Source organism: Choloepus didactylus, chromosome 4 (assembly GCF_015220235.1).
Source record: "Choloepus didactylus isolate mChoDid1 chromosome 4, mChoDid1.pri, whole genome shotgun sequence".
NCBI lineage: Eukaryota > Metazoa > Chordata > Mammalia > Pilosa > Megalonychidae > Choloepus > Choloepus didactylus.
The window spans coordinates 62028062-62053825 of NC_051310.1; the positions used below are offsets into that span (position 1 = coordinate 62028062).

Below are 25764 nucleotides of genomic sequence, written 5' to 3' on the forward strand. Positions count from 1 at the left end.
TAAAGAAGCTGAAAAAGAGATCAGACTACAACTAGAGATATCAATGAAATGAACTTGGTTAGGACTAAGATAAATTAGAATACAGGATAAAAGATGATATTGGCTGTATTTTAAAACTCGAACTTCTGTGTGAGACCAAAGGAAGAGATGTTTATTTGGTACAAAACTTATATTTTCTATAGCATACTATCTAATTTAACCTGTCTAGTAAGTTTATTTAAACAACATAATTACATGGAACCTAGAATAGGGAATGAGAGCTAGTTATTACATACATGCCAATGTAATTCTCCAATATATCCCAGAATATTTTGAGCGGAAAATAAAAAAAGTATTTGCAAAGTCCCCTTGAGGGACTGAGAGAAAATGCAGAACTATTAAACTTCCTATCTGGGGATTCCTGCTATTCTCTTAAGTAATAGGGGCTCCCAATTTAATAAGCCAAGCCCTTGATCTAGAGGCTTGCCCTATGAAACTCATCTTTCCAATAGCAAAGTTGAGCCTACTTATAATTATGCCTAAGAGTAACCACCAGAGAATGTCTTTTGTTGCTCAGATGTGGCCTGTATCTCTAAGCCAACTCAAATAAACTCACAACCCTTCCCCCTACATGGGATATGACTTCCAGAGATGAGCCTTGCCCTGGCACCAAGAGATTGAGAAAGCCTTCTTGACCAAAATGGGGAAAAGAAATGAAACAAAATAAAGTTTCAGTGGCTAAGAGATTTCAGACAGAGTTGAGAGATCACTCTAGAGGTTACTCTTATGCATTATATAGATATTCCTTTAATTTTCTAGTGTATCAGAATAGCTGGAAGGAAATACCTGAAACTGCTGAACCATAATACAGTAGCGTTGATTCTTGATGATGATTGTGTAAATATGTACCTTTTACCATGTGGCCATGTGAGTGTGAAAACCTTGTGACTGACACTCCCTGGATCCAGTGTATGGGCAGATGAGTAACAAAATAACCACAAATACACACACACACACACACACAAAAAAAAAAAAAATAGGGAAGATAACGGGTATGGGATATTTTGGGTGTTCTTTAATATTTTTTAAACTTTTTTGGAGTAATTAAAATGTTCTAAAATTGTGGGGATGAATGCACAACTATATGATGATACTGTGAGCCACTGATTGTGTACTTTGGACGGATTATACGGTGTGTGAACATATCTCAATAAAATTGCATTTTTAAAAAATGGACAAAAGGCATTTTTCCAAAAAGGAAATACAAATGGGTAAAAAGCACAGGAAAAGATGCTCATCTTCACTAGCTATTAGGGAAATGCAAATCAAAACCACAACGAGATATCTTTCACACCAACTAGAATGGCCACTATTAAACAAGTGTTGGAAAGGATGTGGAGAAATAAGAACACTTATTCACTGCTGGCAACGTAAAATGGTACAGCCCCTGTGGAGGACAGTTGGCAGTTCCTCAGAAAACTAAGTACAGAGCTTCCATATGATCTGGCAATCCCCCTGCTAGGTACATACCCAGAAGAACTGAAAGCAGGGACTCAAACAGACATTCACACACCAATGTTCACTGCAGCATTATTCACAATTGCCAAAAGATGGAAACAACCAAAGGGTACATCAGCCGACGAATGCATAAACAAAATGTGGTATACTATTCAGCAGTAAGAAGGAATGAAGTCCTGAAGCATGTGACAACATGAATAAACCTTGAGGACATTCTGTTGAGTGAAATAAGCCAGAAAAAAAGGATAAATATTGTATGATCTCGCTAATATGAGCTAATTATAACAAGCAAACTCATAGAGTTAAAATCTAAAATATAGGTTACCAGGAGACAGAATGAGGGTAGAGAATGAGGAGCAGATGCTTAATATGTGCAGAATTTTTAACTAGGTTGAATTTAAATGTGTGGATATGGATAGAGGTGATGGTAGCACATTATGTGGTACATGTAATTAACAGTGATGAATTATGTGTGTGATTGTGGTTGAAAGGGGAAATTCCGAGTGGTGTATGTCACTAGAAGGAAAGCTACAGGATAAAACATGGGACTGTATAACACATTGAATCCTGTGGTGAACAATATCTGTTAATTAATAGTACAAATATACAAATGTTCTTTCATGAACTAGAACAAATATACATCATTATTATAAGGAGTTAATAATAGTCACATATGGGGGAAATGCACCTATTGCAAACTATGGACTATGGTTAACAGTAATATTTTAATATTCTTTCATCAACAGTAACAAATGTACCACACCAATGCTAAGGATCAATAATAGGAGGGGATGTGGGGATTGAAAGCACAACTATGTGATAATATTTTGAACCACTGACTGTACTTTAGAGGGACTGTATTATATGTGAATATACCTTAATAAAACTTCTTTTAAAAAATCCCTAAGAGAAGGAACAAGTTATCATAAGGAAGAGGGAGTCTGCCTGTGCAGAAGAACCAATATTAGCTAAAACTTAGACCAGAGGCAATAATTCCATGCTTTACCACTTTCTGAGAGATTAAAGCAGAAATCATAACTGTAGGAAGAACTTTGTAGATGCTATTAGAAAGGTGAATCTGCCTTTGTCACTCCCTCCCTCAGAACATTTCAATGGTTCTCTACTGCCGTAAAGATAATTCCCTTAGTACAGGTGCTTTAAGATTTGGCCCCTGCCAATCTCTCCATACTCATCTTCTACCACTCACTTATAGCCACATAAAATTCCCTGCAGTCCCCAAACTAGCCCAGCTCCATCACACTCCTGAGCGCTTGTATGATGTCTTCCTACTACCCAGAATTCTTTCTTCCTCTCTTTTCCACCTGGCTAATTCCTACTCTTCATTCAAGGCCCTGCTTAGTCATTACTTATTACAGTGATGCTTCTTAACCTTCTAAGTTTTTTTCTTAACCTTGTTAAAACCATACTTCCAAGTGATGGATATAAATATCTGTGATGGTTAAGTTCATGTGTCAACTTGATCAGGTTATTGTGCCCAGCTGTTTGGTCAAACAAGCATTGGCCTGATTGTTACTGTGAGGACATTCTGTGGACTTAAATCATGAGTAAGTTGTTTGTATCTATGACTGTTTACATCTACTATCAACTGAGGAGATTGTCTTCAGCAGTGAGAAAAGTCTTATCCAACCAGTTGAAGGCTTTCAAAGAAGTGATGATTTCAGCAGTCAGAAGAGAAATTTCCATCTCTACTTCAGCCAGCCAGCTTCTCCTGGAGAATTCATTGAAAGTCTTCATCAGAGTTCCCAGTTTGCAGCCTGCCCTATGGAATTTGGGCTTGCCCATCCCCACAGTCACGTTGAGACAACTCTTATAAAAATCTCATAATATTTACATATATCTCCTGTCAGTTCTGTTTCCCTAGGGAACTCTGACTAATACTGAGATGCAGATTATTCCCCTTTGAGCGTTGCTGATATACAGAATATATAATCTATTCTCTGGAGAAAGAATAAAAGAAGACAGACCTCAAATCAGAGACCTAATCTCACACCTAAAGGAACTAGAAAAAAAGAAGAGCAAACTAAACCCAAGTGAGCAGAAGGAAAGAAATAACAAAGATTAGCATGGAGACAAATGAAACAGAAATAAAAAAAATTATAGGGAATCAATTACACCAAAAGTTAGTCCTTTGAAAAGATCAATAAACTGGCAAATCATTAGCTAGACTGAAAAAGAAAAAAAAGAAAGGACACAAATGACCAAAAGGGGGACAATTAATAAACACCCCACAGAAATAAAAAGGACTATAAGAGGATACTATGAACAACTGTATGCTAATAGATTAGATAACCTAGATGAAATGGACAAATCCTAGAAATATACAAACTACTTATACTGACTCAAGAAGAAATAGAATGTCTCAACATTACAATAACTAGTAAAGATTAAATTAATAATCAAAAACCTCCTAACAAAGAAAAGCCCAGGACCAGATGGCTTCACAAGGGAATTTTACCAACATTCCAAGGAGAATTAATGCCAATTCTGCTCAAACTCTTCCAAAATATTGAAGAGGAGGGAACACTCCCTAATTTATTCTATGAGGTCAGCATCACCCTATACCAAAGCCAGATAAAGACACCACAGAAGATTACAGACTAATAACTCTTATAAATACAGATGCAAAAATCCTCAACAACATACTAGCAAACTAAATCCAAGAGACAATTACAAGAATTATACAACATGATTGAGTGGGATTTATCCCTGGGATGCAAGGGTAGTTCAATATAAGAAAATAAATTAAATGTAATACACCACATTAACAGAATGAAGGAAAAAAATGTATGACCATAGAAATTGATGCAGAAAAGGCATCTGACAAAATCCAGCACCCCTTCTTGATCAAAAAAAAAAAAAAAATACTTAGTAAACTAGGAATAGAAAGAAACTTCCTGAAAATGATAAAGGACATATATGAAAAACCCAAAGCTAACATCATACTCAATGGTAAAAGTTTTCCCCTAAGATCAGGAACAAGACAAGGATGCCCAATGACCACTGTTATTCAGCATTGTACCAGAACTTGTAGTCAGAGCAATTAGGCAATAAAAAGCAGTAAAAGGAATCCAAATTAGAAAGAGAAAAAAAAAAAAAAACTTTCCCTATTTGCAAACAACATGATTCTACACATAGGTAATCTGGAAAATCCACAACATAGATGAATTCAGCAAAGTGGCACGGGACCAGATCAACACCCAAAAATCAGGGGTATTTTTGTACACTAGTAATGAACAATCAGAAAAAGAATTTTTTTAAAATTCCATTTACAACAGTAACTAAAAGAATCAAATATCTAGGAAAAAATTTAACCAAGTATGTTGTTCCAGTTTGCTAATGCTGCCATTATGCAAAATACCAGAAATGGATTGGCTTTTATAAAGGGGGTCTTATTTGGTTACAAAGTTACAGTTTGAAGGCCATGAAAATGTCGAAATGAAGCCATCAACACAAGTATACTTTCACCAAAGGAAGGCCAACAGCTGGAAAACCTCTGTTAGCTGGGAAGACACGTGGCTGGAGTCTGCTGAGCCCAGGTTGTGTTCCAGCTCCACTCTTAGCTCCTGTGCATTCTTCAAAGTGTCTTTCTTGGCTGCAGCACCTCCCTCTGTCTGTGAACTCTTTTATAGGACTCTAGTGATTCAATTAAGACCCATCCTGAATGGGTCGGTAACACCTCTATGGAAATTATCCAATCAAAGTTCTTGCCCAGAGTTGATTGAGTCACATCTCCATGGAAACACTCAATCAGATTCCAACCTAATCAACACTAATACATCTGCCCCCACAAAACTGCATCAAAGAACATGGCATTTTGGAGGAAATAATACATCCAAACAGGCACATTCCATCCCCTGGACCCCAAAATGACACGTTATTTCCATATACAAAATACATTCATCCCATCACAATATCACAAAAACTTAAATCCTTTCAATAACAATAGGTAAGTACAAGATCCCATCAAAATCAGTTACAGTTGTAGTCTGTCCTAAGGCAAAATTCCCCTGAAAACCTTAGAACAAGTTATGTACTCCCAATATACAAAGGGGATAAACGCACCCATCATCAAAGGAGAAACTGAAAGGAAAACAGGGTTCACAGGACCAAAACAATTCCTAAAACCCACAGGGCAAACTCCTTTAGATTTCAAAGTCTGAGAGTCATTTATAGAACAACACTGTATCCTTGAGACTTGAGAAAGTGGCTGTGCCACTCTTTCCACATGCTTACAGGGCAGCCTTTTTTTCTCCAAACACTGGAGTGCACGCTCCAACATATCTACACACTGGGGAGACCACCTTCTTCTTGGCCCCACCCTTCTCAAGCACCGGGGCACCACTCGGACTCTGCATCTCCAGGGCAACAGCTCTCCCCTCTCTAAACAATAGGGTGGTGGCCAGGCTCTCCCCAATCCCCGGGGAATGTGCTCCACCCTCTCTGGGGTCTGGGGTGGCAGCGCTCTTCCTGAGCAGCAAGGGGGGAAGGTCAGCCCTCAACCTCGGGGCAAACTCACCCTTTCCATGTACATGGGCTGTGCTGCTCTCCCTGCCTGACACCTCTTGACTCCAGACCTCAATTTCCATGGCTCTGTCTTTGAAGACATTTTTCCTTCAGTTTGTTCCTCTGTCCCCTCCAGTCCAGACTGACAATGGCTCCAGCTATACAGTTCTCTCAAAAATCTCACTGGCTTGGCATGAAGCACACAGGGGTCAAAACCATCAGACAACAGGACTCTCCACAAATCCTTTCCAGATAACTCCATCCCCAATCCTGGCTTGTACTGAAATGGTGGTGAAGTTCCATGTTTGGTTAAATCCTCATGTGTGGCTGTAGCCTCTGGGGTCTCACTTTCTGGAAGCCTGGAATTTTCCAAAACATCAGTTTCTGGTTTCTTTTTACCCAACGGTTCATTTCTCAGCTTATCTCTGTCCTGTCACATATTACTATAAGCTGCAAGGAGAAGCCAGGCTATATCCTCCACACATAGTCTAGAGATCTCCTCAGTTAAGTATCCCAGCTTGTCGCTTTCAAATTCTGCCTTCCATCCAACACCAGGACACAATTTTGCCAAATTCTCTGCCAGTTTAAAACAAGGATCACCTTCCTTCCAGTTTGCAAGGACACAGTCATCATTCCTGTTTAAGGTCTCATCAGAAATATCTTTAGAGCCCATATTTCTACAAATAGTCTCTCCAAAGCAATCTAGGCCTTTTCTGTCAAGCTCCTCACAATTCTTCCAGAATCTTCCCCTTATCCATTTAAAAAGCCATTCCAACATGGTTGGTATTTGCAAATACAGCAGCACCCCACTCTCAGTACCAAAATCTGTTCTGGTTTGCTAATGCTGTCATTATGCAAAATACCAGAAATGGATTGGCTCTTAAAAAGGGGGTTTATTTGGTTACAAAGTTGCAGTCTGAAGGCCATGAAAATGTCCAAACGAAGGCATCAACACAAGTATACCTCCACCGAAGGAGGGCCAATGGCATCCAGAAAACCTCTGTTAGCTGGGAAGGTATGTGGCTGGCATCTGCTGAGCCCAGGTTGTGTTCCAGCTCCACTCTCAGTTCCTGTGCATTCTTCAAAGTGTCTCTCTTGGCTGCACCACCTCCTTCTGTCTGTGAACTTTTTTATAGGACTCTAGTGATTCAATTAAGACCCATCCTGAATGGGTCAGGAACACCTCCATGGAAATTATCCAAAGTTCTTGCCCACAGTTGATTGAGTCACATCTCCATGTAAATACTCAATCAAAGGATTCCAACCTAATCAACACTAATACATCTGTCCCCACAAAACTGCATCAAAAAACATGGTATTTTGGGGGACATAATACATCCAAACCAGCACAGATGTAAAAAAACTTACACACAGGAAACTACGAAACATTGCTAAAGGAAACCAGGGATACTCCATGTTCATAGATCAGAAGACTAAATATTATTAAGATGTCAATCTATGCAGAGTGATTTATAGATTCAACATAATCCCAATCAAAATTCCAATACCCATCTTTGCAGAAATGGTAAAGTGAATCATCAAATTTATTTGGAAGGTATGGTAAGGGGCCCCAAATGCCAAAGCCATCTTGAAAAAGAAGAATGAAGTTGGGAGGACTCACACTTCCTGATCTCAGTATTTATTACTGTTTAAATTATTGATTACTGTTTTAATTTATTATTAAAACAGCAATGGTACTGGCACAAGGACAGACATATAGACCAACAGAATCAAATTGAGGTTTCAGAAAACACCCCTTATATTTATGGCCAACTCATTTTTGACAAGGGGGCAAAGACTGCACAATTAGCAAAGAATCATCTTCTACAAATGATGCTCAGAAAACTTGATCTCCATTTGCAAAGAATCATATACAAAAATCAACTTAAAATGGATCAAAGACCTAAATATCAGAACCAGAACTACAAAACTCCTAGAAAAAGGTAGCAAGCATCCTCAGGACCTTGTTTTAGGCAATGCTTTCTTAGATTTTACCCCCAAAACACAAGCAACAAAAGAAAAAAAATAGATATATGGAAACTTATCAAAATTAAATCTTTTGTGCAAAGGACTTTATCATGAAAGTAAAATAACAACCTACAAAATGGGAGAAAATATTTGGAAACCACATATCCTATAAGGGTTTACTAACCAGAATATATTTTAAAAATCCTACAACTCAACAACAAAAGACAAACAATCCATTTTTTAAATTGGCAAAAGACTTGAATAGCTATTTCTCCAAAGATATACCAATGACCAAAAATACATAAAAAGATGCTCAACATCATTAGCCATTAGGGAAATACAAATCAAAACCACAATGAGCTACTATTTCATGCCCACTTGAATGGCCACTATTAAAAACACAAAAATTACAAGTGTTAGAATATGGAGAAATAAGAACACCTCATTCCACCTCATGAATGAGGTAGAAATATTAAATGATGCAGTTGCTGTGGGCAACAATTTGGTAGTTCCTCAGAAAGTTAAGTATGGGATTACCATAATATCTGGCAATCCCACTCCTCAGTATAAACCCAATAAAATTGAGAAGAGGGACTCCAATGGATATGTGCACACAAATGTTCATAGCAGCATCATTCACAGCTGCCAAAAGATAGAAGCAACCCAAGGGGCCATCAACAGATGAATGAATAAACAAAATGTGATATATATACACACAATGCAATATTATTCAGGTGTAAAAATGAATGAAGTTCTTATACATGTGACAACATGGATGAACCTTGAAGATCTCATGTTAAGTGAAAGAAGCCAAACACTATAGGACATATACTGTATGATCTCACTGATATGAAACAGAAAAAGCAAACTCATAGGGTTAGAATCTAGAATATGGTTTGCCACAGGACAGAATGGGGATAGTGAATAGGAAATTAATGCTTAAAATGTGCAGAGTTTCTTTGGGATGATGGAAAAGTTTTGGTAATGGATGGTGGTAATGGCAGCACAATAGTGTGAATGTAATTAAAAGCACTAAATTATATATTTGAATGTGGTTAAAGCAGAAAATTTTAGGTTGTATATATGGTATTAAATAAAAATTTAAAAATAAATTAATGGGACTGTACAACACAGTGAACCCTAAGTTAAAACATGGATTATAGTTAATAGTACAATTACAAAAATGTGCTTTCATCAATTGCAACAAATGTACAACTATTAATGCAAGGTGTTAATAATGGGATGGTATATGGGAACCCTGTACTTTATGCATGATTTTTCTGTAAATCCACAACTTCTCTAATTAAAAAAATGAAAAAAAAATGGTTAAAGTGACAACTTTTATGTTAAATATATTCCACCAAAATTTAAAAAAATTACTAGACATAACAAAAAAGAAAAACACAGACCAAAATACAAAAAAGCAGATAATAAAAAGGAATCAATAAGAGATCTAGATACTGGAGTTATCATACACAGACTTCAAAATAACTTACAGTAAATAACAAATAGTAAAATATTTATTAAAATAGTACTTAGTAAAACTTTGATATATTGGAATTAAAATATTATCATTCTCATATTTAGAATTATTTACCCACATTGGCATGCATGCATTGCAGATACAGGCATATAATTTAAATATATATTCAAGAAATGACAAAATGAAAATTTAAGCAGAAAACTAAATAAATGTAATAAACAGAAATCCTAGAACTGTAAAATACAATAACTGAAGTCAAGAAATCAATAGACTAGTTAGAATCTAGATTAGATTCAGCTGAAAAGAGAATGCGTTAACTGAAATAATTCAAAAGAAAATATTTAAACTTAACCACAAAGAGATCAAAGTCTGAAAAACCCAGAAAAGAACTCTGGAAGAATGTGGGATATGGGGAACAGATCTAAGATAGATATATATATATCTTCCCACAGGGAGACAAAAAAGAAGAATGGGACAGACACAATATTTGGCCAATAAATTTCCAATTCTGATAAACAGTATCAAGCCACAAACTTATGATGTGCTATGAAGCCCAAGGAAGCTAAGTACATAGAAAGCCAAACCTAGGAAAATGAGAGAAAAATGCTGAAAACCAATGACAAAAAGGAACTCTCCAAAATAGCTAGAAGAAAGAATAAACATTATCATCAAAGGAGCAATGGTCAGACTGACAGCTGACTCCCTAATGAAACAGTGGAGGCAACAGTACAATGGATAACAGCTTCAAAGTACTGAAATAAAATTACTGTCAACCTGGCACTCTATGCCCAGTGAAAATATTATTAAAAATTGAAGGTGAAATAAAGGCAGAATGAAAATTATCTCAGATGAAAGCATAAAGATGCAGGAAGTAACAAAGAGCAAAGAAAAAGGGAAATCTAAATACTACTGACTGTATAATAAAAGACCAATGCAGGGGTTTTTTAGAGTTTGCAATATAGAGAAAATTAAAATGCATGACAGTAAGAGTTCATAAATTGGGGCTGTAGATGGAATTAAAGTGTTCTAGGGTTGTTGCATTACCCCGGAAGCAAAGTATTCATTTATATTGTACTTTAGTTCATCAAGGATACATGTTCATCTCTAGGACAACCACTAGAAAAACTGCAAAAAGAGACTATAGCAAGCTATTTGGGGTTAAAAAGAATAATAATAGAGAGAATCAACAGATTCATGTCCTCATTTTTTAGACTCCCTTAAATAGGCAGTAAGCTGTTTGTTGAATGAATAAACAATTCAACCATCAGTCTGATTACTCTCATTTTTCCAACAAAGATAGGGTCATTCATCTTTCAAATGCTGTCTCTGACCTCCCTTCTCTCCTTTCAAACTGAGGCCGTATGTGTACTGGTTATAAACATCAACTCCAGTGATTACTAAAATCTAAATTATTTAACCTCTTGATCCCTCATTTTCCTTATCTGTAAATAGGGATAATAACTGTATGGACCCCACAGGGCTCCGTGATGATTAGTTAATACAGGAAAAATGCTTATAAATGTGCATAGCACATAGTAATAAGCACTCAACAAATATGAGCTGCTAACCAAGTACCAAACATTTATTGCCTAACCACTGTGCCACAGTGTTCCAGAGAAAGTGATAAAGAAGTGAAGTTCCTCTTTTAGGTAGCTTTCATTCTAATAGGACAGTAATCATCTAGTCAGACTATTACAATGCAGCATTATCAGCACTATGAACAGGCTATGAGAGTGTAGAGCAGAATAATACTTTCCCTAAGCAGTGCAGGTTGTATACAGCAGGTGGCTTGCTTTAAATGTTTACGTGGCTCAGCCTCACTTGTATTGCCGAGTGAAGTTCAAGAACTAATGCAAGAGATTATAAACTTTCAAAGCACATCAAAATCATATGGCCTTCAACTTGGCCGGTGAAATCATTGCCCTCCCTGCTACGTGGGATCTGACACCCAGGGGAGTAAATTTCCTTGGCAACATGGAATATGACTCCTGGGGAGGAATCCAGACCCGGCATGTGGGATGGAGAACATCTTCTTGACCACAAGGGGGATGTGAAAGGAAATGAAATAAGCTTCAGTGGCAGAGAGATTCCAAAAGGAGCAGAGAGGTCACTCTGGTGGGCACTCTTGCACACAACATAGACAACCCGTTTTAGTTTCTAATGAATTGGAATAGATAGCAGTAAATATCTGAAACTATGAAACTACAACCCAGAACCCTTGAATCTTGAAGACGATTGTATAAAAATGTAGGTTATAAGGGGTGACAATGTGATTGGGAAAGCCATACGGACCACACTTCCCTTTGTCCAGTGTATGGATGGATGAGTAGAAAAATGAGGGCAAAAAAAAAAAAAAAGAGGCACTCAGTGTTCTTTTTTACTTTCATTATTCTTTTTCACATTAATTTTTATTCTTATTATTTTTGTGTGTGTGGTAATGAAAATGTTCAAAAATTAATTTTGGTGATGAAGGCACAACTATATAATGGTACTGTGAACAATTGAATGTATGCTTTGTATGACTGCATGGTATATGAACATATCTCAATAAAATTGAATTAAAAAAAAATTCATCTGGTCTTATTCCCAGAGGTTCTATTCATGAAATCAACTAGGATCCAGGAACCTGTATATTTAACAAGTACCCCCAGCAGATTTGAATATAGGCATTCCTCAGAACACTTTGAGAAACACTGGCATAAACATTATGTAAATAGGGCTGCAGAAAGCAAGTCCTGTCTATCACTTCATAGTTTTACTTTTCTCTCCTGTAGTTTATATCATCCATATTAGTATTTTATCATCACTTCACATGGAGAGTTGTTTCAAAAATAATTTTCTTTTAATATATCTTTTTAATTACATAATCTTGAAAAACAATTATTATGTTAAATAGAGAGAAAAAAGAACATTTGTTCCCTGTCAGAAACTGTGTAAAGTTGGGCTATTCTAGATATCTGTGTTCTATGTGTGTACAACAGTACAGACTTTCACTTTCCCACCTCAGCCAAGAAATTAATACCATTTAAGCATTTTACATTACCTTTCTCTTCTAGTACTTTTGCAGCATTTGTTGCAACTCTGTAGAGAAATTAAAACTAGTAAATATGTGAAGCAATGACGTCACAGTCAAATAAATAGTACAAAATGCAACATCTAGTATGAGCATCTGGTGAAAGAAAGCTCTGGATGCTCTGCTTAGAAAATGTGAATAGATGCAAAATTTTGCAAAGGATTTCAAAGGGTTCCACAAACTCTAAATTAAGAATCTCTTTCTTTAAAACTCTCAAGGAGAGTTCTGGAATGAGCTTCAGTGTCATAGTTAACCATATAGCTGAATTACAACAGACACACTGAGGTGGCGAGGTCTCCAGCCACTGTGGGGTATAGGAGAGACCAGAGAATAGTCCCTGTTTCCAAGCTCAGTGCTCCTTCCAGTAAACAGTGCTGCTCTTGATAGGATGCTAGAGGCTCAAGGACCCACCTCAGGCAGAGGCACAGCATCGTCAGGTCCCACTTACCCTGTTCCCAGTGAGTGGCCCCAGAGACACACGGGGGTAGAGCCACTTCTTGCCTTGGCCCACTCATAGACACAAACAGCATCTGTGGTCAGTCCCTCCTCTGTGGGCTTACCCGTTGAGTCCCCATACCCTGGCAGCAAGAAAAGACAAACACAACATCACTACCTACAAAATGAGGGTCATCATACACCTTCTGCTTATCAAAAAATCTTCGTACACCATTCTTAACACATACCTCGGTAGTCAACAGACAAGACATGAAATCCACCATCTCTCAGCATCTAGATGACAAAAGGGCTGTTATCACTTTATTAGAAGACGTAAGTAAAAAGCGCAGTAGAGAATTTCCACTCCGCCTCTACACATCCATATCCCTAGTTGTAATGGTTTTATAAGTGGGGAAAAAAGAGGTATTTTTGGAATTTGGAGCTTGACTTCAAACTTGAGAAGATCAGACTCTGTGAGAAAGATGGAAAGCAGCAAGGCAGAGCAGAGTCAAAACTGCCTGAGTCAAACCCTGGCTCCATCTTGCATAGGCTGTGTGATCTTCATAAGTTATTTAACAAATATTTGATATTATTCTGAAAAATGAGGAACAATTACAGCTACTTTCAAGCTTGTTGGGAAGATTATATGAGATGACGTATGTGAAGTATTTGGTTACATAGAAGGAAGATAATTTTTTAAATAACTCCCTTGAATTAAAAACTCTACACTGAGTTATAGTAGAAGTAATCAAATAATGGGAAGATATTTATATTAAAGGTGTACACATAAAGAGTTAATATCAATCAAAAATAAAGTGATCACTCAAATATATGAAACAACTACCAAGCTCCTAGAGATAAATGAGGAAAGAATATGAAGACACAATTTCTCATGAAATGAAATATATATACAGTGATGACAAAGAGAAGACAGAAAAAGAAGATTATTTCTTGGGCAGGCACTTTTTAAACTTTCTTTAATCCCTATAATGGGCCTATAAGGTATACATTATCCCAAAGTTACAGATAAAGAATATGGGCCTTGGCGAGTTTGAGTAAGTTGTTCAAGGCCATGTTGGTTAGAAGAAGAAACAAGATTCACACCTGGGTTTGTCTGGGTCCAAACACTGTCTCCTATTAAATCACAGACATGGGTAGCTGAACCTCATTAAGAACTTTTAAACATGAATTGAATAATAAGAAACTAAATGGAACTTTTCAAAATCTATTTAAACTATAGCCCCCCTCCCCCCAAAGAAACCATTAACCCAAACTAGGGCAGCTAAGCACTGAGGGAAAAAGAAATATCCATGGTTGTTTGTTGCACTGTAAACTGAAGGAACATTTGACAATACAACTCAGAACAACAACAGCAACAAATCCTTCTAAAAATTAACCTCTGGGGGAAAAAATCCAATAGAAGAAAAGTTTTCTGTACAGTAGTCTTTAAAATGAATTTTTTAAAAACTTGCATCCAACAGAAGAATAAACAATTGTCTATAAATATAAAGGAGAATGATACAGTCTTTAAATTGTAAAACACAGATAAACGTTTATGAAATAGTATTAAGTAAAAGAGCACAGCATAAACTTACATACAGATAGATATAATCACAGCACTGTAAAAACTTTATATAAAAGAGAGACATAAAGATTAGGTGAGAATACAAGTAAGTGAAAATAGCCATATTAGGTGACTGAAGTGATGAATGAATAAATGAGATAGAGAGGGAGGGAGGGAAGCAAATTTAATCATAAAGATTGATATGTTTAAAAGAAGTCACCTATCTGAAAAACGAAAGGAAGAGCTAAGGGAGTTTGGCCTGGGCTGGGCTGTGATGACACATGGCGCTTGGTAACCAAATATCTGCCTAATGGACCATGGAGCCAGCCTGTGTGGGTTCATTCAAATCCTTGCCCTGCCAATTACTAGCAGTATAACTTCAGACAAGTCACTTAACCTCTCTGAACCTCAGTTTCCTCACATATAAAATGTAGACAAGTAACATCCTTCCAGATATCTGCCTGGGGAAAAGTCCTGTCAAACCAGCCACTCCGTCCCCATCAATCTAGCTACCACAAGCATGCTCTGCATACAGCTACACCCACAAGGGTTCTTCACACCTACAACCCTTCTCCCTTCTGGGCACACACATGGCATGCAATTCAACTTTGCCAAGAATGAGGAGGCAGATAAAATATGCATGCTCACAAACATCATTTTCACCACCCTCTCACATAGGAAGTACAAGGAGCAGGGTATAGGGTGAAAGTCAAACCTAAGAATTAATAAATATTAGCCTCCCCATGAAAAAATGGCATCTAGCCCCTCACTAGTCACCAAGAGGTGGGCTCTGAGAAGGCAGCGATGAGGGGAGGGGAGGCATGAACAGGGGACACTTCCTGCCCGCACGGAGGATGGAGGAGGAAGCAGGTGCTGGTGATCTTGGGCCTGGCAGGATCCTGGGCCCCACCAACTCTGTGCAGTCAGGCAAGAGTTCTGAGAAGGAAGTCCACACGTGGGAGGAGAGACCAGGTCCTGTGGTTAACTGGAAAAGCCTCAAGATCATCTGCGGCAGAGACACTACCCAGTTGGAGTGTGGGAGAAGATAAGCAAATAATCAACTTGCCCAGCCAGCTCTGAGTCAGACATGGCTAGGTGGAAAGGCTGCCTGCTTCTTAACACTTGGAATTTCAGGGGTTGTCCCAACAAACCTGAGTCATGTAGCAAGGAGAGCACAGGAATGGCCACCACCCACTCAGCAAAACTTTATCTGGGGCTGAAGCCAGGGCATCAATAACGTCTACCCGCAGACCATCTGTGTTTTTATCCTATACTACAAAAAAACTTTACTTCTTTTAGGAGGAGTGATCGCTTCCGCTCAGTATCTTCTCTTACCCCATTCTCCAGCCCTCACGAAATAAAAACAAATAAAATATCTTCAACTCCACCTGGCAATGAAGGTAACAAGTTCATGAGTGTGAAAGTGTCTTGGGACCCATGTTTTGAGTCCTCCGTGGTCAATGTAGGAAAAGAACCCACTTGTGGGACACAGGGCCCCAAACTACCACCACCACCCCCGACAAATACCCTGAAGACCTCTCGGTTGGTCTCGATGCGGAGGGCCTGAGGATGATCCTATGGTCCTAGTAGCCCAGAATAAGTGGAGACATAAAATTGGCACCTTGAGGCACCTTGAGACATACCTCCACCAGCTTAAGTCTTTGAGAAGCTGCCCTGCAGAGGAGGTTAAAAAAATAGAAAGAACAAGAATTAGGAGTTACAATGACAAATTCAATAAAGATCACTGTGGTGTGGTTGGCATCTGATCTTGCACCTTTCTTAGGTTAGAGAAGTAAATAACTCACAGAAAAGGAAACATGCTTTGCTGTCAGAGCCAGCTTGGATCTGTGAGGGTGAATGAGCTATGCCTCCCCTTGTTGCACATTCCTCTAAATGAGTATGGGATGCCCAGCTCTCTTTAGTGCTTCTCAACATAAGCTGAAACATTGATAACCTGTCTCCTTCACTTCTACGCAGCAAAACTTATTTCTAGGAAGACTTTCAGAAGTTAAAAATAATAATAAGTTCCAGGAAGCGGCTTTTTAGAACAAGGGACGATGTAGTTGACGTGCACAGAAGTAACCTGTGCCCTGTCCTCTCTGCCATTAAGTGCAAGATGAAACAGAGACTCACAGCCCTGGAGGTGCAAGAAACATTTTTTTTCCCAAAGTGACCATATTATTGTCATTATCCATTAGCCACATTAATGAAAGAGGTCAGAGATGATTCAAAATGTTTAAAAAATAATTTTAGCCATTTGAATTTTGTCTTAAAGCTGAGTCTCAAACTTCAATGGGTCACACAGCCCTTCAAATATCTGGTTAAAGCTACTGACCCATTTCCTTAAAAAATGTACCCACACCTCAAATTTTATGTAAAAATTTGGGGCGGGGGAGGCGGGTATGGACCTCTGTGGATCCCAAGTCGTTTTGCTATTTTTGATGCATCAGCTAGACGCACACCCTCACTTCCTGTATCCTTCCAACTGGCCTCCTTTCCATTCAGTACTGCTGATAACAAGCAGAGACTTCCAGGGAGGAGACAAGAGGAAGCTGTTTCTGACCCAAAAGCCAGTAAATCTGGGATAACTGAAGGCAATTGCAGATTTACACCGAGGAGCAGATATGATTGCAGGCCCAAGTTTACAAATTCATGGCAAGGTTAAACAGTATTGGAAAATGTTTGGTTTCACAGACTATTTCAGTAAATGTGATTCTAAAATGGGCATATCAAGAAAGCCCCTTGAGAAAAGGCATCTTGACAAAGCCATCACCTGGCAGGAAGAGACAGTGAGGAGGAGATTAATAGGAAAGGGAGCCAACAGGCAGAATCCAGAGCTTATCACTTAGTTTGTGAAGCTTCCCTCCAAAATCAGTGAGGTCTGTGGGTTTCTGAGCACACTGCCTCTTCCCCCAAGCTGAAGAGGCCAAGTCAAGATTGATAATCATCACCCGGCATAATTACACAGGCCCACTGGAGGCTTTGACAGTACATCAAAGGAGAGCCAGGCTTCAGGGGAGACGTTCCTTGTTACAAAGCAAGGTTGGGACCACAGAGAGTGGTTTGAGGCACCAGTATTCTAGACCATAATTAGATGGTCTCCCAGTAACTATGGTCAACATTCCAGGTGATCTCCCTTAGGGAGGCATACTTTTGAAAAATAGAATAAATGCTAAATAAAGGTCTCTCCACTGTAGTTTTCTGACCATTGATGTGGAAATTGCTCTTGGTTTTCCTCATAATTCATGCTTATTCCCTTTCAAGTCATCCTTGGGTTTGAGCCATATTTCACACACCATTAGGGAGTAAAGGAACCACCACCTTCTTTGAACTCAATATCCACATTTTGGAAGGGTTATTCTTTTGTCCCTCTCAGTGAAGGATCCACATTATTCTACAGACAGAATGATTTTTTTAAAAAACAGAAATCTATTACTAGAATACTCCCAGATTTCAACAAAGGAAGAAAAAATATGTGGAAGCATGCTTACAGAGTTGGAAACTGAGCATTGCCCTTCCTGCCCCCACAGGGCTGAAATGCTCTCTCTCCCTCAAAATAACATTAACAATAACAACTAGTAGTAGTAATAGTCTTCCAAGCAAAGACACAGACCTGTGTAATGCACTGCCATGAAGATAAACAACAACTGGGTTGCCATCGTGAAGGGCTGCTTCATACCAGTGACGGTCCTTCCCCTTAGCATCTTCACCCCGGCAGCTGGGGACCGTGTGCCTGAAGAGCAAGGAAAGGTTTTAACATACAGGGATAGAGAGAGAAATTCTGAAAACCTCTTTAGGTCATATTTACATGTATATGTCATATTTTAAAAATTTTTAGCTGAGTAATAAATGCACATGGTATAAATAAAAAATAATAAAATGTCTTATGATGAAAACCACCACTGCCCTGCCACCACCTCCCCATGCACAGAGACAACCCCCTTTTAACTATTTACTATTTTAGTTCTTCAGACTCCTATGCCTATTAATCTTCCAAGATTGCAATTTTTAGATGCAGTCCATTGAAATGACAAAAAAAAAATGGATGGAGACAAGTAAAAGACAACAGATACTTGTCATCTACCATGGGTTTGGCTGAATAAACAAGCTGGAAAGGATTTAAAAGGAAACTTGTTTATGTAGGAGAAAAGAACTACAACATGAAACTCAGTTGTTCTACTCAAGAAACCAAGTGGCCTTGTGATTTTAAAGACCTCTTTGAGCTCCAGGTCCTCCATCTTGTTAAATCAGTGAATGAACTGAAAATGCAAACGCTGCCATGTGACATGTCACAAAAGGACTTACTGGCCATAGGGTAACGAATTTTCAGTCCTCTCAATCATTTAGGGGCAGAAAGTAACATCAAACCCCAGGACCTCTGTACTGAGAAAAGAGGCACCAGTTAGATGAGCCGGTCATCTTGAAGATAGCTGACTCCCAAACCGAGAACTAACAGGACAAGAGCAAAGAAGGAAAAGATTTTCAAATTCCAACAGCATAGGCTGAACTGTGTCTAAACATTCCATGATCAGATGTTTAAGGTCAGAAAGATGAAATATAAAACAGGGCACTGAAATGAGTAAAAGTAGTTGAAACAAACAAAAGAAAATATTGAGATTATCATAACAAAAAAGGCAATAGAATGCACATGACTTCATTTTGACAAATATTTTTTATCTTCTGTGTAGCAAGCACTGTGCTAAGCAATGAAAACCCAAAAATGAAGTCTCTGACTAGGTAAGCTACTGTCTAGACAAACATTAACCAATCAAATAATTGCAGCAACATTTATTTAAAAACAGTGGGAATACTTGCTGTAAAAGACAAGCACAGGTTGCAGTGAGAGTATAAACCTAAAAATGGGGGATAAGAGAAGGCTTCCCTGAAAATGACCATTTAAGCAGAGACCCTAAAGATGATTAGGCAGTTAGCTAGGCAAAAGGAGGAAGTGCAGCAGCAGAGAGATGAACAGAAGAGCTTGGGACAGAGCCTATCTTGGGAGGGGGGTGGCCTGGCAAGCAAGGAGGCCTGTGTGTCTGCAGTAGAGGGTATGAGGGGAAGGATGGCGTAGAACAAGGCGGGAGAGGAGGGGGGCCAGGGCATTGATGCCTGGTGAAAGAGCCAAAGTAAATTGCAAATTCTAAATGGTTTCCCACTCCAAATTAAAATTTTTGAAAAGCAAAATGAAGCAGGTCAAATTTCAATCTTAAGGGAAGTTGTATTGAACAACTTCCAGGAACCCTGAAGGAGCGCCAACCCCTCCACAGGAAAGTGACATGGCACTGTTCACTCCTGTCCTCCTAACATGAAAACCTGGTCTGTAAAGCCACCCAGCATCCAACTGCTGCACTCACCAGATTCCCAGTATCACCCCAGGTTCCACTTTGATATAGAAGTTCACAGTGTGAGAAATTTTTGACTCCGGGTTCTTTAAATCCACAAGAAATGGTGCTCTGTCTGAAAAGCAGAAATCATCATCAACTCTCAGAGTCAGATTCCATGTCTTTTGATCAAATCCAAAAAAGGTACTTAGCCTGTATGATTGCTATGTATCTAAGTTGCAAGCTACCATACTAAACCCCTGCCAAGGTATTTTATTTTACAAATTAGGACTAGCCAGCAGAAGAGCTGAAGAGCTAGCAAGAAAAACAAAATCATCTGCAGCTAGATTCTAAATAGCACCAGGGTGGTAGCCCACAATAGAGTGTATTCAATCCTTACCCCTGTCTAAAGCTAAAAAGCAGAGGAAACCATTCCACGAAAAAGGCAAGTGGACCTAGAAAAAAATAATAAATATTCTGTTACTTACTTCAAGCATTATTTTTTCACTAAGTGGAACCTAACCATTAGCCAGAAGCCAAGAAATGCATCAACATATACCTTGGGACATGCAGGTAAGGGCACTACCCATGTGCCAGAAAGACTGTGATACACTAACTAGCACACTGCTCACTAGAGAATCTACAGGAAAAATAGATTCCTCACATCAGTATCCCCTGCTTCCCATCACCCCCTTCTCTCAATCATTTCTTCAAGGGATGCAGGTAAAAAGAGGAAGGAGAAAGAATATATTAAGCAGGAATACACTGTATTAGGATAATACATATTATCCTAATAATATGGATACATTAGGTATCTGTATTAATAGCTGATTTGAAGACTGATCTCCTGAATTAAAACCATAGCCACAAGGCCATTTTTCCTTTCTATCTCCCACAGTTCGCAAGGATTCATGCTAGATCCCAAAGTCAATATTAAATAAGTTTCAGGTCATTTAACTCTAGCCACAACTTTTTTCTTAATACATTTTTTATTGTGAACCTTAACATGTATACATACCAGTGATAACTTTCAAAGTACGATTTAACAAGTAGTTAGAGAGCAATGTGAAAGAATGTCATGGGTCATAGTTCCACAACTTCAGCTATTTCCATTATTGCAAAATATACATCCAGAAAGGGGTTAACTTTTGATGCACAGCTCAACAAGCAGTCATACAGGTAATTTCAAAAATTGTTATAGATTACTGTGCCACAGTTTCAGTTCTCCATTATGCAATACAGGGTATACACAGAAAGGTTACGACTTTCAAAGCACAATTCAACAAGTAGCTATAGAGCAAATTTCAAAGGGTGTTATAGGTTACAGTTCCACCATGTCATTTACCTCCTTCCAGCTATTCCAACACCCAGCATCTAAAATTATATGTATGTTTATATAAAGTTTCAGTATTATAGACCTTTGTTAAATCTTATCTTATTTGTTGCTACCCCTTCTTCTCAATCTCTTTCTCCATCTTCAGGGGTGTCTAGGCAGTGAGCACCCTAACTTGTTCATATTGAAAGGAGTGTCAACAGCATGGGGAAGGGGCTGCATCTGATTGTTGATCTTAAAGAGGTTGTTGCCTCTGGGTTTTAGGACTTGTCTGGCATAGGAGCACTCTGGTGGATTGAAGTTTCTGAGAGATAAAACTTAGTGAGTGAATCTTTTCCAGAATCTCAGCTAGGGACCTAGGTATTTGGGGACCACTTTTAGTAAAGGCATGGCACTCTGTGGCCATTTGGGATGTTTAGCTAGAGCTTGCTTAAGAGAAACCTCCAGGATAGCCTCTTGACTCTTTTTTGGTATCTCTCAGCCATGTGACCTCAGCTTGTTGCCTTTCTTTTTTCCCCCTTTTGGTCAAGTAGGCATTTTCAATCCCTCACTGCCAGGGCCATAGCCACAACTTTCAATATGTCTTTTTCATTGTATCACAACTTTAAGACAGTGACTTCTTTAATTTGGGGTGGGTGGGGGTGGGGGGTGCCTATAGGCAAATTCATATACTTACAAAAATTTAAAAAAATTAACATGTCCATCAGAGGAGGGAAAATATGTTCTTGTAATGATTTACTGGTAAAGCTGTCATACAGAGTGACAATTTTTCTTCTGAGTGCTGAACAGGAGTATGGAAAAGATCTGCAAGATATCGTGAAACAAATAATGTTTTCAAAATTAGTCCAACTTTTGTCTTGGTTTACTGCCCCCCTCCTTTACTGTTAAGATCCAAATCAAATTACAAAGGATAACATTGGGAATTATAGGTAAGTCACCATTTAAACAAAATCCTTTATAGAACCATATGTAATTATGCTAAGGTCAGGACTGGGCACTAAGGGGGAACCAGGTGTGGAAAGCAAAAAGGTGAGGCTCCCACCAGCTGCTGATAAAGGCCAGGACATGAGAGGACAAGAGAGAAAGGGATCCCAGGTGCACTGGAGGAGGACCAGTTCCCACGGGTCCTTTTAACCCTTAGTACTACAACCCATAGATGGCTGACACTGGCCCCAAAGTCATTAGCAAACAGGATTCAAACTGTTTAACAGATGCCACATTTTTAATTACGTCAGATTCATTGCTGTATGTGTTAGTTATTGGTAGTTGTTGTCTAAAGCAGGGAACAAATAATCATTTGTTCCTCCACTTGTCTGCCTGGGTCTTAGGAAGAAACAAGACAGTGAGAGAAAGCTCCAATTCTGATGTAACATCCTTGGTGGAGAGGGACCCGTGGGGAACAGGGGAGATCCTAGGGGGTGAGGGTACAGCAGGGCTGGAGCCTGGCCAGGGAGTGGAACTCAGCAGAACATGCACATCTTGCTTAGTCCACTGTTCCCTGTGACACAAGCCACCCAAACTGGGAGCCATCAGCAGACAAGTGATGATTTGTCCCTGAGGAGGTCACTAACGCCACCTGGCTCTAGCACATCTCTCACAAGGGTCAAGAGTGTATCCTGGGGGAGGCGGGGCAAGATGGCAGACTGGTGAGCTGTATGTTTTAGTTACTCCTCCAGGAAAGTAGGTAAAAAGCCAGGAACTGCGTGGACTGGACACCACAGAGCAATCTGTCTTTGGGCATACTTCATACAACACTCATGAAAACGTGGAACTGCTGAGATCAGCGAAATCTGTAAGTTTTTGCGGCCAGGGGACCCGCGCCCCTCCCTGCCAGGCTCAGTCCCGGGGGAGGAGGGGCTGTCAGCTCCAGGAAGGAGAAGGGAGAATTGCAGTGGCTGCTCTCATCGGAAACTCTTTCTACTGATTCAAACTCCAACCATAGATAGACTGAGGCCAGACACCAGAGACTCTGAGAGCAGCCAGCCCAGCAGAGAGGAGACGGGCATAGAAGGAAAACAACACGATAAGCTCCAAAGTAAAACCAGAGGATTTTTGGAGTTCTGGTGAACACAGAAAGGGGAAGGGCGGAGATCAGGCCTTGAGGCGCATATGCAAATCCCGAAGCAAGGCTGATCTCTCTGCCCAGGGCACCTTTCCTTAATGGCCCTGGTTGCTTTGTCTATTAGCATTTCAATAACCCATTAGATCTCTGAGGAGGGCCGTTTTTTTTTTTTTTTTTTTTTTTTTTTTTTGTTTTTTGTTTTTTTTTTTTTAATCCTTTTTGCTTTTTCTAAAACAATTACTCTAAGAAGCTCAATACAGAAAGCTTCAAAGAATTGAAATTTGGGCACGTCAAGTCAAGAGCAGAAATAAGAGAGCTCTGAGACAAAAGGCAATAATCCAGTGGCTGAGAAAATTCACTAAACAACACAACTTCCCAAGAAAAGGGGGGTGTCCGCTCACAGCCACCATCCTGGTGGACAGGAAACACTCCTGCCCATCGCCAGCCCCATAGCCCAGAGCTGCCCCAGACAACCCAGTGTGACGGAAGTGCTTCAAATAACAGGCACACACCACAAAACTGGGCGTGGACATTAGCCTTCCCTGCAACCTCAGCTGAATGTCCCAGAGCTGGGAAGGGGGAGCAGTGTGAATTAACAGAGCCCCATTCAGCCATCATTTGAGCAGACTGGGAGCCTCCCAACACAGCCCAGCAGCCCAGAACTGCCCTGGGGGGACGGCACTCACCTGTGACATAGCACAGTCATCCCTCAACAGAGGACCCGGGGTGCACAGCCAGGAAGAGGGGCCCACTTGCAAGTCTCAGGAGCCATACGCCAATACCAAAGACTTGTGGGTCAGTGGCAGAGACAAACTGTGGCAGGACTGAACTGAAGGATTAGACTATTGCAGTAGCTTTAAAACTCTAGGATCATCAGGGAGATTTGATTGTTAGGGCCACCCCCCCTCCCCGACTGCCCAGAAACACGCCCCACATACAGGGCAGGCAACACCAACTACACACGCAAGCTTGGGACACCAATTGGGCCCCACAAGACTCACTCCCCCACTCACCAAAAAGGCTAAGCAGGGGAGATCTGGCTTGTGGAGAACAGGTGGCTCGTGGACGCCACCTGCTGGTTAGTTAGAGAAAGTGTACTCCACGAAGCTGTAGATCTGATAAATTAGAGATAAGGACTTCAACTGGTCTACAAACCCTAAAAGAACCCTATCAAGGACAGCAAATGCCACGAGGCCAAAAACAACAGAAAATTATAAAGCATATGAAAAAACCAGACGATATGGATAACCCAAGCCCAAGCACCCAAATCAAAAGACCAGAAGAGACACAGCTAGAGCAGCTACTCAAAGAACTAAAGATGAACAATGAGACCCTAGTACGGGATATGAAGGAAATCAAGAAGACCCTAGAAGAGCATAAAGAAGACATTGCAAGACTAAATAAAAAAATGGATGATCTTATGGAAATTAAAGAAACTGTTGACCAAATTAAAAAGATTCTGGACACTCATAGTACAAGACTAGAGGAAGTTGAACAACGAATCAGTGACCTGGAAGATGACAGAATGGAAAATGAAAGCATAAAAGAAAGAATGGGGAAAAAAATTGAAAAACTCGAAATGGACCTCAGGGATATGATAGATAATATGAAGCGTCCGAATATAAGACTCATTGGTGTCCCAGAAGGGGAAGAAAAGGGTAAAGGTCTAGGAAGAGTATTCAAAGAAATTGTTGGGGAAAACTTCCCAAATCTTCTAAACAACATAAATACACAAATCATAAATGCTCAGCGAACTCCAAATAGAATAAATCCAAAAAAACCCACTCCGAGACATATACTGATCACACTGTCAAACATAGAAGAGAAGGAGCAAGTTCTGAAAGCAGCAAGAGAAAAGCAATTCACCACATACAAAGGAAACAGCATAAGACTAAGTAGTGACTACTCAGCAGCCACCATGGAGGCGAGAAGGCAATGGCACGATATATTTAAAATTCTGAGAGAGAGGAATTTCCAGCCAAGAATACTTTATCCAGCAAAGCTCTCCTTCAAATTTGAGGGAGAGCTTAAATTTTTCACAGACAAAGAAATGCTGAGAGAATTTGCTAACAAGAGACCTGCCCTACTGGAGATACTAAAGGGAGCCCTACAGACAGAGAAACAAAGACAGGACAGAGAGACTTGGAGAAAGGTTCAGCACTAAAGAGATTCGGTATGGGTACAATAAAGGATATTAATAGAGAGAGGGAAAAATATGGCAAACATAATCCAAAGGATAAGATGGCCGATTCAAGAAATGCCTTCACGGTTTTAACGTTGAATGTAAATGGATTAAACTCCCCAATTAAAAGATATAGATTCGCAGAATGGATCAAAAAAAATGAACCATCAATATGTTGCATACAAGAGACTCATCTTAGACACAGGGACACAAAGAAACTGAAAGTGAAAGGATGGAAAAAAATATTTCATGCAAGCTACAGCCAAAAGAAAGCAGGTGTAGCAATATTAATCTCAGATAAAATAGACTTCAAATGCAGGGA

The 25764-nt window shown here is 39.4% G+C and overlaps 1 protein-coding gene across 2 annotated transcripts in view; it reads right to left on the reverse strand.

Annotated features, from left to right (window-relative positions):
• The window catches only part of ABHD12B (abhydrolase domain containing 12B), a 108567-nt gene that overhangs the window by 30196 nt on the left and 52607 nt on the right, over window positions 1-25764 (reverse strand). Inside the window, exons 2-8 of one of the 2 annotated variants that reach the window (XM_037832739.1) lie at window positions 21875-22002; window positions 19899-20001; window positions 18158-18277; window positions 16188-16218; window positions 13229-13274; window positions 12994-13123; window positions 12516-12553 (exon numbers count right to left, since the gene is read on the reverse strand). In XM_037832739.1, coding sequence (XP_037688667.1) covers window positions 12516-12553; window positions 12994-13123; window positions 13229-13274; window positions 16188-16218; window positions 18158-18277; window positions 19899-20001; window positions 21875-22002 — 596 coding nt within the window. The remainder of the gene's footprint in view (window positions 1-12515; window positions 12554-12993; window positions 13124-13228; window positions 13275-16187; window positions 16219-18157; window positions 18278-19898; window positions 20002-21874; window positions 22003-25764) is intronic. The other variant, XM_037832740.1, reaches the window with a different exon arrangement.